At 56.2% G+C, this 11,562-nt stretch overlaps 2 protein-coding genes and 1 long non-coding RNA gene across 3 annotated transcripts in view; 1 reads left to right on the top strand and 2 right to left on the bottom strand.

The window, feature by feature from the left end:
- The window catches only part of FBRS (fibrosin), a 13,302-nt gene extending 11,527 nt beyond the window's left edge, over positions 1-1,775 (bottom strand). The window contains exon 1 of the mRNA XM_006103471.3: positions 1,252-1,775. Within this exon, the coding sequence (XP_006103533.3) occupies positions 1,252-1,775 (524 nt within the window). The remainder of the gene's footprint in view (positions 1-1,251) is intronic.
- A 607-nt stretch (positions 1,776-2,382) lies between these two features.
- PRR14 (proline rich 14) lies at positions 2,383-7,753 on the bottom strand. The gene is given in 14 exon segments (XM_014445917.2): positions 2,383-2,516; positions 2,518-2,773; positions 2,863-2,934; positions 3,187-3,278; positions 3,360-3,429; positions 3,563-3,743; positions 3,746-4,153; positions 4,439-4,548; positions 4,749-4,792; positions 5,290-5,467; positions 5,539-5,660; positions 6,538-6,706; positions 6,829-6,900; positions 7,694-7,753. Coding segments are annotated over 13 exon segments (1,749 nt in total). The 5' UTR covers positions 6,852-6,900; positions 7,694-7,753; the 3' UTR covers positions 2,383-2,492.
- LOC111823428 lies at positions 7,315-11,402 on the top strand. The gene is made up of 4 exons (XR_002826444.1): positions 7,315-7,480; positions 7,662-7,954; positions 9,927-9,995; positions 10,748-11,402. It is a non-coding gene; the product is annotated as an uncharacterized LOC111823428 (long non-coding RNA).
- Positions 11,403-11,562: the final 160 nt, after the last annotated feature.

The following is an 11,562-nucleotide window of genomic DNA, read 5'->3' as shown; positions in this document are numbered from 1 at the left end:
GCGGCCGTCTCCATGGCGACCGCCCTCAGTGCCGCATCCGGAGGCGGCGGGGCCGAAGCGGCCTGTCCGCAGGCCCAGGGTCGCAGGCGCGGCGTTGGCGGCTGCACAGGGACGAGAGGGCCACGGCTTCCTTTTTAAAGCAGGATCTGCTGGCCCTGAGCTTGCCCCAAGGCCAAGGCCTGGGAAGCCGGCGCCGCCCCCGGGGCGACAAGCCCGAGGGTCCCCACCCCCCCAGTGGGGCCGGCAGGGCCAAGACGGCGAAAACGGGGCGGCCGTCCCTTTAAGGCGAAATCTCAAGTTGTCCAGCCCCTAGCCCCTTTAAGACGACCAGACGGTGTCCGGCCGGCCTAGTGCGGTGGCCGCCCCTTGCCAGGGGGTCGAGACTAGTCTCCCCAAAGAAGAGGAAGGGCCACCCCTTTAAAAGGGACCGAAAGCTCTCCCCGAAACGCAGACCTCCCCTTTAAAAGTGTCTCAAGTCCTCCGGCTAAAAGAGACCACCCCTTTAAGGAGTCCTGGGTCCTCAAAACAGCAGGCCGCCGCTTGAAAGGCTCGAGAGTTTGTTTCCAGTCCTCCACAAGCGGCCACTTCCCCTTTACGCTGAATTTAAAGGACTTTCTGGAGTGGGGAGGAAGAGGAGGTAAGAATCCTCACTCGCTCCAATTCTCCCAACAGCAGTTTTCAATTTGTCAGCTCCTGTTCGGCGGCTTCCCCTTTAAGGCTGGCGTTGTAGTCTGCCGAACTCAGTGGCCACCCCTTTAAGGAGATTTAAAGGGGCCTCCTCCAGTCCCAGCTCTTCCAGCCTCCGCCTCCAGTCGCCATGAAAGGCGCGAGGGGGGGGCGGGGCCGCGGGGGCCAGCCCTCCAAAGCCCCGGATGTGAGGCAACAGTGACCGGTAGAGCTTCTCTGTCTGCCGACATAAAAGTCTCTTCCTCCTTTCTTCGTCTCTGTATGACGCGCTCCTTAAGGGATCCGAAACAGCCGTTGGTCAGCGGGGGAGCTCCAGCGCACCCTCTTGCTGTCTCCCTTGGAGTCTTGGGCCTCTTCTCCGCCAGCACTTCCCTACCCCCCTCCCTCTTCCTCAGCCTACGCCTCCTTCCTCTCTCTGCCTCCTCCCACTCTTCGCCCCCTTCCCCTCACCCCTCCGCAGGCTTAGTCGTTGATTGGTGGAAAAGTGCACGTCAGGGCTGGGGCGGAGTCAAACTCGGGGAGTGGGTAATTTGTAACCGCCCTCAAGTTCCGGATTGGACGTACGTCAGATTAGTTCCGTCCTCCACCAAGTCTCGTGACTCGACTGGCTCGGAGTAGGTGCCTGGGCGGTCCTGCAGAGGGTTCCGCCTTTTCCCGGTCCGTTCATTGGCCCACCTTCTGACGGCGTCAAGGCCGGGAGTCCGTGGTGCTGCGCGAGGCCGGGGGGCGGTTGGCCGCTGGGCGGCGCGCGGCTGCGGAAGCTCCCCGTCGGCCCCCAGTGGCGTCGTCTCCCTTTCCGCCGCTGGGCTGGGCCCACAGGCCGCCTGGCTTCGCGCGCACGCGCCGCGGCGCTGACGTCGGGCGGGCAGCTCGGCAGCGTTAGCTTCTCGGCGGAGCGGGTGGCGACCGCCGGACGCGCAGGGAGGAGGCCGCGTCGCCTGTCCTCTCGGTTCCGCGGGAAGGTGCGGGCCTGTGCTCTGCGCGCGGACGAAAAGAAACCCCTTGCTCCGCTGGGCCGGGCACTTCCTCACGTATCGACTCGCGCGGTAGTAAGAATTTTTGTAGGAAGATACTCTTAGGAGCCCCATTTTACAGAGGGAGAGGGGACTGGCCACCAATACTTAGTTTCCTAGCGAGGACTTGTACTCGACCTAGCCCTGGGTCTGGCCCGTGCTCTTAGCCGCTGCTGTTTTGCCTCTGGTTGGCTGGTCACTCTGTATGTGGACACGGCACTGATCCACTCCACCTGCTTACCCTCGTATGAAATGGGGTTACTGCACATCAAGCACCGCGGACAGTGTGCTGTCGGTGCTGCTTCAGTTGATTACTCGTAGCTTTTGAACCAGCAGCAGGGGCTGCCTGCATGTTAAGAGGAATTCAGGGCCATCTCGATCCAGGCCTGGGTCCCCTCTGGGACTTGCAGTCTCCTCTTTGCTGTAAGTGAATTGGAATAACCCTGACAGGGCCCCTGATCACAGTATCTTCTGGAGCAGGTTCAGAAGTGTTCCTCCACACAGGAATACTCGCCAGTAAATCAAACATCTCCAGCGACCATTCCCCACCCGCTCCCTGGGTCGAACCCTCATTGCCTTCCCTGACACCTTCCCCATTTCCCAGTCTTTGAGAGCCAAAGTAGTGCCAATCATGCCAATAGTGCCAATCAATTTCAAACTCAACTTGGAACATACAAAGCAATCAGAAACATACCAAAAACTTTACTAGAAATACAGAGAGAAAAAAAATAAAATGGTCTCAGAGGCTTCCCTTCCCTCCAGGATGGATGTACAGATAAACAGATGGAGCTCCTAGGTCGGATGGGGCTGCTCCCTAATCCACTTCCTCCTCTTCCAGGAGCAAGGCATCCAGCTCCTCCAGCCGCTGCTGCAGCAGGGGTCCCACATCTGGGCCGGGGGCCAAGTTGGGAGTAAGGGTCCTGCCAGCAGCAGCTCGGACCCCACGAGACGGCCGCCGGGATCGAGGAAGGCTGCTGTCCCGAAACTCCATAGCCCGCCGCAGCTTCCTCGAGCTGGTCAATATCAGAGTCCCATTGCGCACCCGGGGTTCCTCAAAGATGGTCTCAAATGTCCTGGACCAGGCAGGGAGAGGTGCTGGTTACCAGCACGCCTCTGGTTCGAGCCTTCCCTCTATCACCCCCAAGCCTTCACCGTTTCTCACCTCCTCGTCGTAGGTGACTGATAATTCTTGTTGGTGTAAATTTCTTCCAAGCTGAACTCCTTCTTGTTCAACCTGCGAGCAAAGAGCAGAGGCCACTGAAAAACCTGGGACCAATGGCGCCTGGAGATGGGAGAAGCAGGGCCTGGTCTGTATTTCAGTTTCCGGGACATGTCAGATGCCAGAACTGCCTGAGGCAGGCAGATAGTTCTAAGCACAAATCACCAGACTGGACTGTGCTCCCTGAGAGGAGACAAAGCCACACTTAAGGGAATGTGAGTCAACATCTGTTTGGCCAAGGCAGCTCCACATACAATAAGCATTCACCTGATCGGTCGAGGCAGCCCCATTGGTGTAAGGTTTAGTTGAGGACGGGCCAGTGTCCTGCGTATTCTAAATCGAGAAACCTTCCCCATGGTCTGCAAAAACGGGGCAGAGGGTAAGAGTGCAGTATGGGCACAGGCTCCCACTTAGCTCCTCCCCCTCATCTGTACACCTACCTTGGTCTCGGGGCCGGAAAGCACTTGGTCCTCTGAGGCCCGTGGCTCCTTGCCCTTGGCCGAGCCCAACCTACAGAGAAGATGAGGGCTCAGGGCCAAAAAATATCCATAGCAGTATCCCCATCTCCTGCCCATGGGACACCAGGGCAGCAGGCTAGGCCCAGGCGGTGGCCGGGGATTGAAGGGCTGATTGAGAGCACTACCTGGGTTCTGCAGGTTCAGAGAAGGAGGAAGTGGATGCAGAGGACGAACAAGATGTGCCGAGGGGAGGAGAGCCTCCCACTCCTCCAAGAGGGAAGACCTCTTTCCGGAGACAGGGTCGAGGGGGTGGGCGGGCTCCAGCCATCTCCCCACCACCCCCAGTGTGCCGTCGAGGCCGTGGCCCGGCTTGGGTGGTGTGGAGCAGGGGGGCCAGCTGCAGGCATCTGAGCCAGGAGGCCCCAGGTCAGGGCAGGAGTGGCTTCGGCCCAGAGATGGCTTAGGAGGAGATGCTGGGGGATTGTGGGCTTGGGCTCGCCACTGGCGGATAGGGGGGCGGGGACTGACAAAGGCAGTATCCTCAGCAGCCCTGGACTGCTCAGCCTCTGAGATGGCAATCTTCAACTCCAACTTCATGGGGGGCGAGGGGGGTGGGGGCTGTGGGGCTTTGATGGGTGTGAGGAAGATGTCTGCAAAGCTCTCTAGCTTGGAGCGGACAGAACGGAAGAGGGGAGCCAAGCCCCAGGGACTGAGGCGAGGGCGTAAAAGGCTGGACGGCGGCGGGGTCGATGGGGCTTCCAGAACCGGATCTGGGGCTGAGGAAAGGAGAGGGTCACAGGTGGGCATTCCTCAGCTGCAGGTGTCTAAACCCCAGTTTAGTAACTTCAGCCCCTCCCCAAACACTCAACTGCCCACAGAGGAAGCCTATTCCTAAAAAAAACCCCTATATTTAGGAGTTGGACAACAGGCCTCTGAGGTCAAAATCCCTTCTTCACATACCAAGCTCTGCCCTGGGAGGGGGTGAAGCCCCTCTGCACCGGACACTGAGCTCAGCTAGGGTTTTCCAGAGCCCCACACCTCATCCCTGTCTCAGTCCTTACTTGGTGATGGGTTCTCCAGAGGGTCTGCAGGCAGGGCAGATGGCTGGAAGGGGGGTTCCAGGTCCCTGGACGGAGGCTTTGTCTGGTGACTCATCATCATGGACTCAGCTCTGGGGTGAAGGGGCAAGGTCAAGGCTAGGGAAGCTCCCAGATCCAGATCCCACCTAGCCAGCACCTCCCCTGTCCCTTAAGGCTACTGAAGGTGCTACATGGAACTACTGAACAAGAAAATGCTAATGCCCTAGTTCTGGCTGCCTGTATAATGGTTGTTGTCTGGGTATCTTAATAATTCCTTCCCCAGCCCTCTCACCTTCTCGCTGGGACGATGAAGTTGGGAGTCTTGTCCGCCAAGTCCTGGATATAAACATGGGATGTTGGTGGGGAGGCAGGGAAGCCTCCTTAGCTTCCCACATCCCAACTCTCTCAGCCTCCACATGCCTGCCTGGGTTACACTAAAGACTTTTTCAGCCCTAGCTGGTTTGGCTCACTGGATAGAGCGTCAGCCTGGGGACTTAAGGGTCCCAGGTTCGATTCCGGTCAAGGGCCTGTACCTTGGTTGCAGGCACATCCCCAGTAGGGGGTGTGCAGGAGGCAGCTGATTGATGCTTCTCTCTCATCGATGTTTCTAACTCTCTATCCCTCTCCCTTCCTCTCTGTAAAAAATCAATAAAATATATTTAAAAAAAAAAAGACTTTTTCATTTGGTCTTTGCTCAAGCAGTATCTTCCACCTAAAATGCTGTCCTCTCTTCTCTGAGCAAAATCTAGCCCCGACAACTCTCCTGTCTTCTACCCTCACTGGAGTGCCTGCCCCAGCTGCACCCCTGACATCCTTACCGGAAGTTCCCATACCTCAGTTGGGGGTCTGGGACTGACAATGTCTTCTAGCATCACCACCAGAGTAGGCTGGGGTGCCGCTTGTGAAGGGTCTTCTGGGCCAGAGGTTGTCTTTGATGGACACCTCAGGGTGGGAGAAGGCCGGTTGATGCGGCTCAAGGGCTCTCGGCATAAGTGCAGTGGATAGGCAGGCCTAGAAAGGGACCACAAAGATCAGAGGGGTTCAGCTATGTTACCAGCTCACCCCTATCCTGCCTTGCTCACCTGGCCTGCGATGACCACATAGCCTGTTGGGGTGGCGAGGCAGGCAGCTGGTGGTGAACAGAATCCCAATGGTTGCTGCGGTGTGGTGGGGTGGAGGTCTCCTCTTGGGGCACCAGGGGGACCTAAGAGAGGAGGTGTCAAGAGCAAGGTGATGGCCCTAGCCAGTTTGGCTCAGTGGATAAGAGCGTCGGCCTGCGGATCAAAGGGTCCTGGGTTTGATTTCGGTCAAGGGCACCTACCTTGGTTGTAGGCTCCTCCCCAGCCCAGGCCCTGGTTGGGGCTTGTGCAGGAGGCAACCAATCAATGTGTTTCACATCAATATTTCTCTCTGTCTTTTTCTCTCTCTCTTAAAAAAATCAATGGAAAAATATCCTCAGGTGAGGATTTAAAAAAACACACACACAAAGAGCAAGGTGATGGAATGAGGTTGAACTGGACAGGCCTCCCTGTGCCTGGCAGTGTCCTATGCCACAAAGCTGACAGAGGTTGTGGCTAATATTCACTCAAGATCTCCAAAGAGGTGAGTTAAGCGGAATTGGGCCCAAATATTCGTGTTCTGAGCTGCTGGTGTGGGATCTAGGTAATCTCACCCAAGCTGTTTAAAGAAATGAAAAAAAGAGAGTGATCTTGGGCGAGTGACAGCCCTGATTGGGACCTGTTTCCCTCTGTGCAGTGGAGCAAATGATCGCAGTCTGCTGCCTAAGGTTTGCCTAGAAGTTGGGCTGGGAAGAAAGCAGGAGGGTTTATCACTCTTAGAGTTGTAGGGAGGTGGTTCCGGCCCAACCGGGTTGGCTGGCGGTGGGGAATGGGCACTGGAGACCCTGCCGTCTTGAGGTTGGAGTTAGAGAGCCAAGCACACTCTAGCATTAGGGAGGCTGCCTGAGCAATGAGTGTGAGAAAGAGGTGTTCGTGCCTCAGTCATCCTCACTGGTGAGCAGGCCTGATTGTACTGAGAAGGGACCCGGGGTAGAAGGGAGCCTCTCCTTTCAAGGGGCTCACCATATGGGCAGCCATGACATCTTCCAGCACCACGGCTAGGACCCGCCGAGAGGCCTTTTCCAAGGGTGAAGGGACCACGGGGAGCTGTAGCCTCGGCCGTTTCGGGCTTCTGGCTCCCCATGATGCTCGAGTCAGGGGCTGGCGGCACAGGCGCGGCTGGCCAGGGGGGCTGAGGACGAGAGAAGCGGAGGACAGCCGCTGAGCCTGTCGTTGGCTTCGTGGTTTCCCCTGTACGGTCACCAGGCTCCCCGTTTCCCGAGCTCAAGGCACGCTGGCAGGGTTCGCTCTCACCTGGAGTCCCCGGGCAAGTCCATGGGGGAAGCGGCGGCTCCGGGGAGTCCCTGGGGGATCCCAGGCTGCAGCCTGGGGTGGGAGGTGGGGAGCGGGGGAACGGGGAGTGAGGGCCAGCCCTTTCCCTGGGGCTCCGCCCTTCATGGTAGTAAGCAGTTCTCGGTAGCCGACGGGGCTGGAGACTTGGGGCGCGAAAAAGCGCCCCCAGTCGGCCGTCCGGAGCGTCTGTCTTCCCACTGCCGCCGCCGCCGCAGTCAAAGAATCGCTGCGAGGCACTTGCCGCCAGAACCTGGATTGTAGCGGCCCCGGCTCTCCCACGGCCCGAGCCTCCTGGGGCCTTTGTCCCCGTAGATTCTGCCCCGAGAACGGCCCCCACCCCCATTCCACCCCGGGGTCGGCTGGGATCCTGTCCGGAGCGGCTCGGTTTCCGCCCGATCCCCAGCCACAGCCAGCGAGTGGCCGAGGACTCCGAAGCAATATTCCCACACACCGACGCTTCCCCTCCCACCAGATCCCTCCACTGGATCCGAGCGGAAGGAATCCTCCAGCGCGTTTCCTCCAATCAGACGCCGCGGGAGGGTCCTCTCCCCGGGAGCTTCGGCTCAGCAAAGCTCCACTCCACGGCGGCCCGAACTTGAGCATCGCCAACTCTGTGAGGATCCCCGGGGACCCGCTGTCCAGCAGATGCCCCTCCACTCCAATCCCGGAGGTCCCGCCCACAGACCCCCTCCCTCCCTCTCCCCGCTCCCCGGGTCCCCGCCCAGCTCTCTCCCCAGCCCCGGACCAGAGGGTTCAAAAGTTTCCTTCCCTCCCTCCTCCCGCCCTTTCTGCAGCCGCTCGGTGCCCTCCCCCGCTCACTGCTTACCGCCGCCTCCCGCCGAACCCGGGTCTTCGACGGCTCCCACCTGCGGCTCCTTTAAAACTAGCCTAACCCAGTGCCGCCCAATCGCCGAGGGCCTTCTTCGCGGAGCCCCGGGCAGTGCCCAATCGCCGGCCCGCGCCTTGCTGGGTGGCGAGCAACCCGGTGAAGCCACCTGAAAGCCATCACCTCCCGGGGTGCGCAGCCAAACGTGGCAGCGCAGCTTTTGTGTTCTAGGGCAGATCTCGTTGTTCTCGAGGAACCAGGGTGAGCCGCGTGGCGTCACCTTCTGAGGGCCAGGCGGTGGCGGAAGCCGATGCCAGGTTTCTTGAGACAGTGAGACAACCGTAGCGAAGCTAGCTGGCCGCCACGTTTTTTGAGGGCATCTTCCGGTCCTTTCGCTGTTAGGCCAATCAATGTGAACTGAGTGCGAACGATAGGTGAAATTCCCAGTTTCCTAGAGAGGCTCGTCGAGGCCGGTTTGGTACCATCCTGGGCTCCTCAACCGGGTTCCCACGGCGCTGGGAAGAGGATGGAGTGGGTGGTGAGGGCCGGAGACGAGGACGGGCGCCCCTTCCGGCTCCGTTGCTCGGCGGGGTCCTGGAGAGACCGAGCTGAGCCAAAGTGGGGAGGAGACTGGGGGCGCTGAGCTTAATTTACCCGAGTGTTGTGCACCTCTTCAGGAAAAGGGGTTTCTGCGGCCGCGCAGAGGGCTCCGGATAGGGGCGTCATTGCAGGAGACCAGTGACCTATTCGGCGTGCGCGGAGGGGTCTGGCCTCTTTCCTCTAAGGACCAGGCTCCCGGGAGCCCTCTTTCAAAAGGGGCCCGGCCGCGGAGGCGTGCACATGGTTCTTAGTAGTAAGGGATCAGGGTGGTAATCCCGCTGCTTGGAGAGGCTGCACCATAGAACCTTTATCGGGAGCGGCCCGGTGATGGGGAGGAAGTGGGTAAGTCCTGGCCCTTGCATTGTGAAGGCGTTCTCACCGCCTAACCAAAGCCAGTGCCTCCACTAGTTCTCCTTCCCAGGACTCCCTTGTCTAAACCAGTACATTTTTTAAAATCGATTTTTTAAGAGAGAGAGAAACACCTATTCTGTTGTTGTTCCACTTAGTTTTGCATTCATTGGTTGCTCCTTGTATGTGCCCTAACCAGAGATCAAACTGCGAGGTTGATGTACGGGGAGAAGGCCCTCACCAACCGAGCTACCCAGCCTGATTTTCTTTATACAAGAGAGCCTGAAGCCTAGGCTCTCTTGCCCTGAGGTGCCTCCCCAGCTCAGCAGGATTCTCTCTTATGGGATTAAATGATAAAAGTAATTGGACAAAAGATGACACAGAAAGAGCAGAATTAGCAAGAGTTGGTGTGGAAAGTGAAAGCTCTCCAACTCTATAATCAAGGACTCGTCAATAGCTCTTCCAGGACTATGGCGACTCTCTAATGGCCTGCTGGGCCCTCTGGAATTCCATGATAAGGCTTCTGGTAGAAGTAGGCAGCAGCTCTTTCAGCTAGAAGTGTTCTCTCCCCCTGGATGGAGACTGGCTGCTAGTACCCGAGGATGTTCCTTGGCGGTCTGGTGATGCTCGGAGATCCTTCTCTCTCACTTAATTGCTTAAACACATAGGTACTTCCCAGGCCTCAAGGCAAGAAAAGTTGCCAGGTCTGAGTTTTCATTCTCTAGATCTCCTGAAGAACTCAATGCCAAGGGCAAAGGAGGTAGTCTTAAAGAAAGGGCCTGGGACTGAGTAAGCTGGTAGGTAGGGCACAGCCCTACAACCCTAACTGGGGTGCTGGAGTTCATCAAATTGAAGTCTAAAGTAGAGTCTGGTGTCTTGGCTCCCAGCCCAGGCCCGCAACTACCAGCCTTCATAGCTTCAAGATCTTATTTGGGCCCTCTTGGTGACGACCATTTCAAAATCTCCTATCTTACCCATCACCTGTGTACACACTCTACAGCAGTGGATGAGGATGATGAGGCCCAGAAATCAGGATTTTAAAAAGATTCCCAGGTGATTCTAATGTGCAGCCAAAGTTGAGAACCACTGCTCTACGGTGTGGCCAGAGGCCCCACACAGTCCCCAGCAAGCCAGGCGATGTGGCTGAATATTGGCTGTCGGCACTTCAGCGTATCATTCTTCAGAAACTCTGGGCCCCTTTAGACTGGTTTCCCACCTGCTTAACTGTTCTCTGGCTTCAGTATAATGAGAACAATAAACCCTGCCATGCCTTATCTCAAAATAGACTTGGAAGATCAAGATCAAGTGAGAAGACACATCTCAGTGTGCCTGATAAATAAGTCTCAGGCTACAGGTAAAAAGAGGATGATAAAAACCACCTATTCTTCCTCTCAGAGTGTCCTATGCCTTGTCCTCCCAAGCCAGCTGCTCTGCTAAGTACCTTTCTCTGCAGAAGCCTCTAGCCCAGTGATGGTGAACCTATGACACGCGTGTCAGAGGTGACACTCGAACTCATTTTTTTGGGTTGATTTTTCTTTGTTAAATGGCATTTAAATATATAAAATAAATATCAAAAATATGTCTTTGTTTTACTATGGTTGCAAATATCGAAAAATTTCTATATGTGACACGGCACCAGAGTTAAGTTAGGGTTTTTCAAAATGCTGACACGCCGAGCTCAAAAGGTTCGCCATCACTGTTGTAGACTGATCTCCAGATCAGCCAGGGTGGGCTGGTTAGGATGTGGCTTTAGGCAGCGGTTCTCAACCTGTGGGTCGCGACCCCTTTGGCGGTCAAACGACCCTTTCACAGGGGGCGCCTAAGACCATTCTGCATATCAGATATTTACATTATGATTCATAACAGTAGCAACATTACAGTTTTGAAGTAGCAACGAAAATAATTTTATGGTTGGGTCACAACATGAGGAACTGTATTTAAAGGGCCAGAAGGTTGAGAACCACTGTTTTAGGGTGTTGAGATGAATTTGGGTTGCTGCTCTTGTTTGCATCAACCATGCAACAAAATGTCAATGCCTCCTATATGCTATGTCCTGGGCATAGATAAGTGATAACCAGAATGGTGAGCCAAGGTTTTTTCCCCCAGGGTCCTGTCTCACCACTCCCAAGAATGAGCTCCATGGACCAGAAGATTTAAGCAAGAGTGGAAATTACAAGCAGGTTCAGACTCCCCGCACGAGGAGGGGGGCCCAATAATGGGCTACCCTTGAAAGCCTTGTCTAGGGGTATATATTTGCTACAAGTCTGTTCTATATCTACCCATGGCATCACCTGATTGATTCCCTCAATTGTTCTTGCCCAGCAGCGGACCTGAACTTTCCCTGTTCTTATAAGTCAGTTCACCTTATTGTTGCAGACCCTCCCTAGATTCCTATGCCTCCCACTTTGAGTCCAGAAAAATGTTATTAGTTCTGCTTGGTTGGCTTTTGTGATTAGGCTGCTCACACGGCCGTGTCTGCCCCTGCCTCACCTGCCTTTGTTTTCCACTGGACCCCTGCCCTGTGTGCCTGCATTTCAAGCTAACTTCTCTCACCTGTCCCCAAGAGTTCGGCGTTTATATCCCTACATACAAAAGTGCCATTGGCTCTGCTCATTACCTCAGCTTCAGCCCTCTCCATCCTCAAGTACTCAGCCTACCAGGTGTCAGCACATTCCTGCCCAATTTAATTCCTCTGCCGATGAGCTTTTATTTTTTTAAATATATTTTTATTGATTTCAGAGAGGAAGGGAGAGGGGGAGAGAGAGAGAAACATCAATGATGAGAGAATCATTGATCGGCTGCCTCCAGCACACTCCCTAATGGGGATGGAGCCCGAAACCCAGGCATGTGCCCTTGACCGGAATCGAACCCGGGACCCACAGGCCAATGCTCTATCCACTGAGCCAAACCGGCTATGGCCT

This window comes from Myotis lucifugus, unplaced genomic scaffold (assembly GCF_000147115.1).
Source record: "Myotis lucifugus unplaced genomic scaffold, Myoluc2.0 scaffold_486, whole genome shotgun sequence".
Classification (NCBI taxonomy): Eukaryota; Metazoa; Chordata; class Mammalia; order Chiroptera; family Vespertilionidae; genus Myotis; species Myotis lucifugus.
This window is presented reverse-complemented; position numbering and strand designations above follow the sequence as displayed.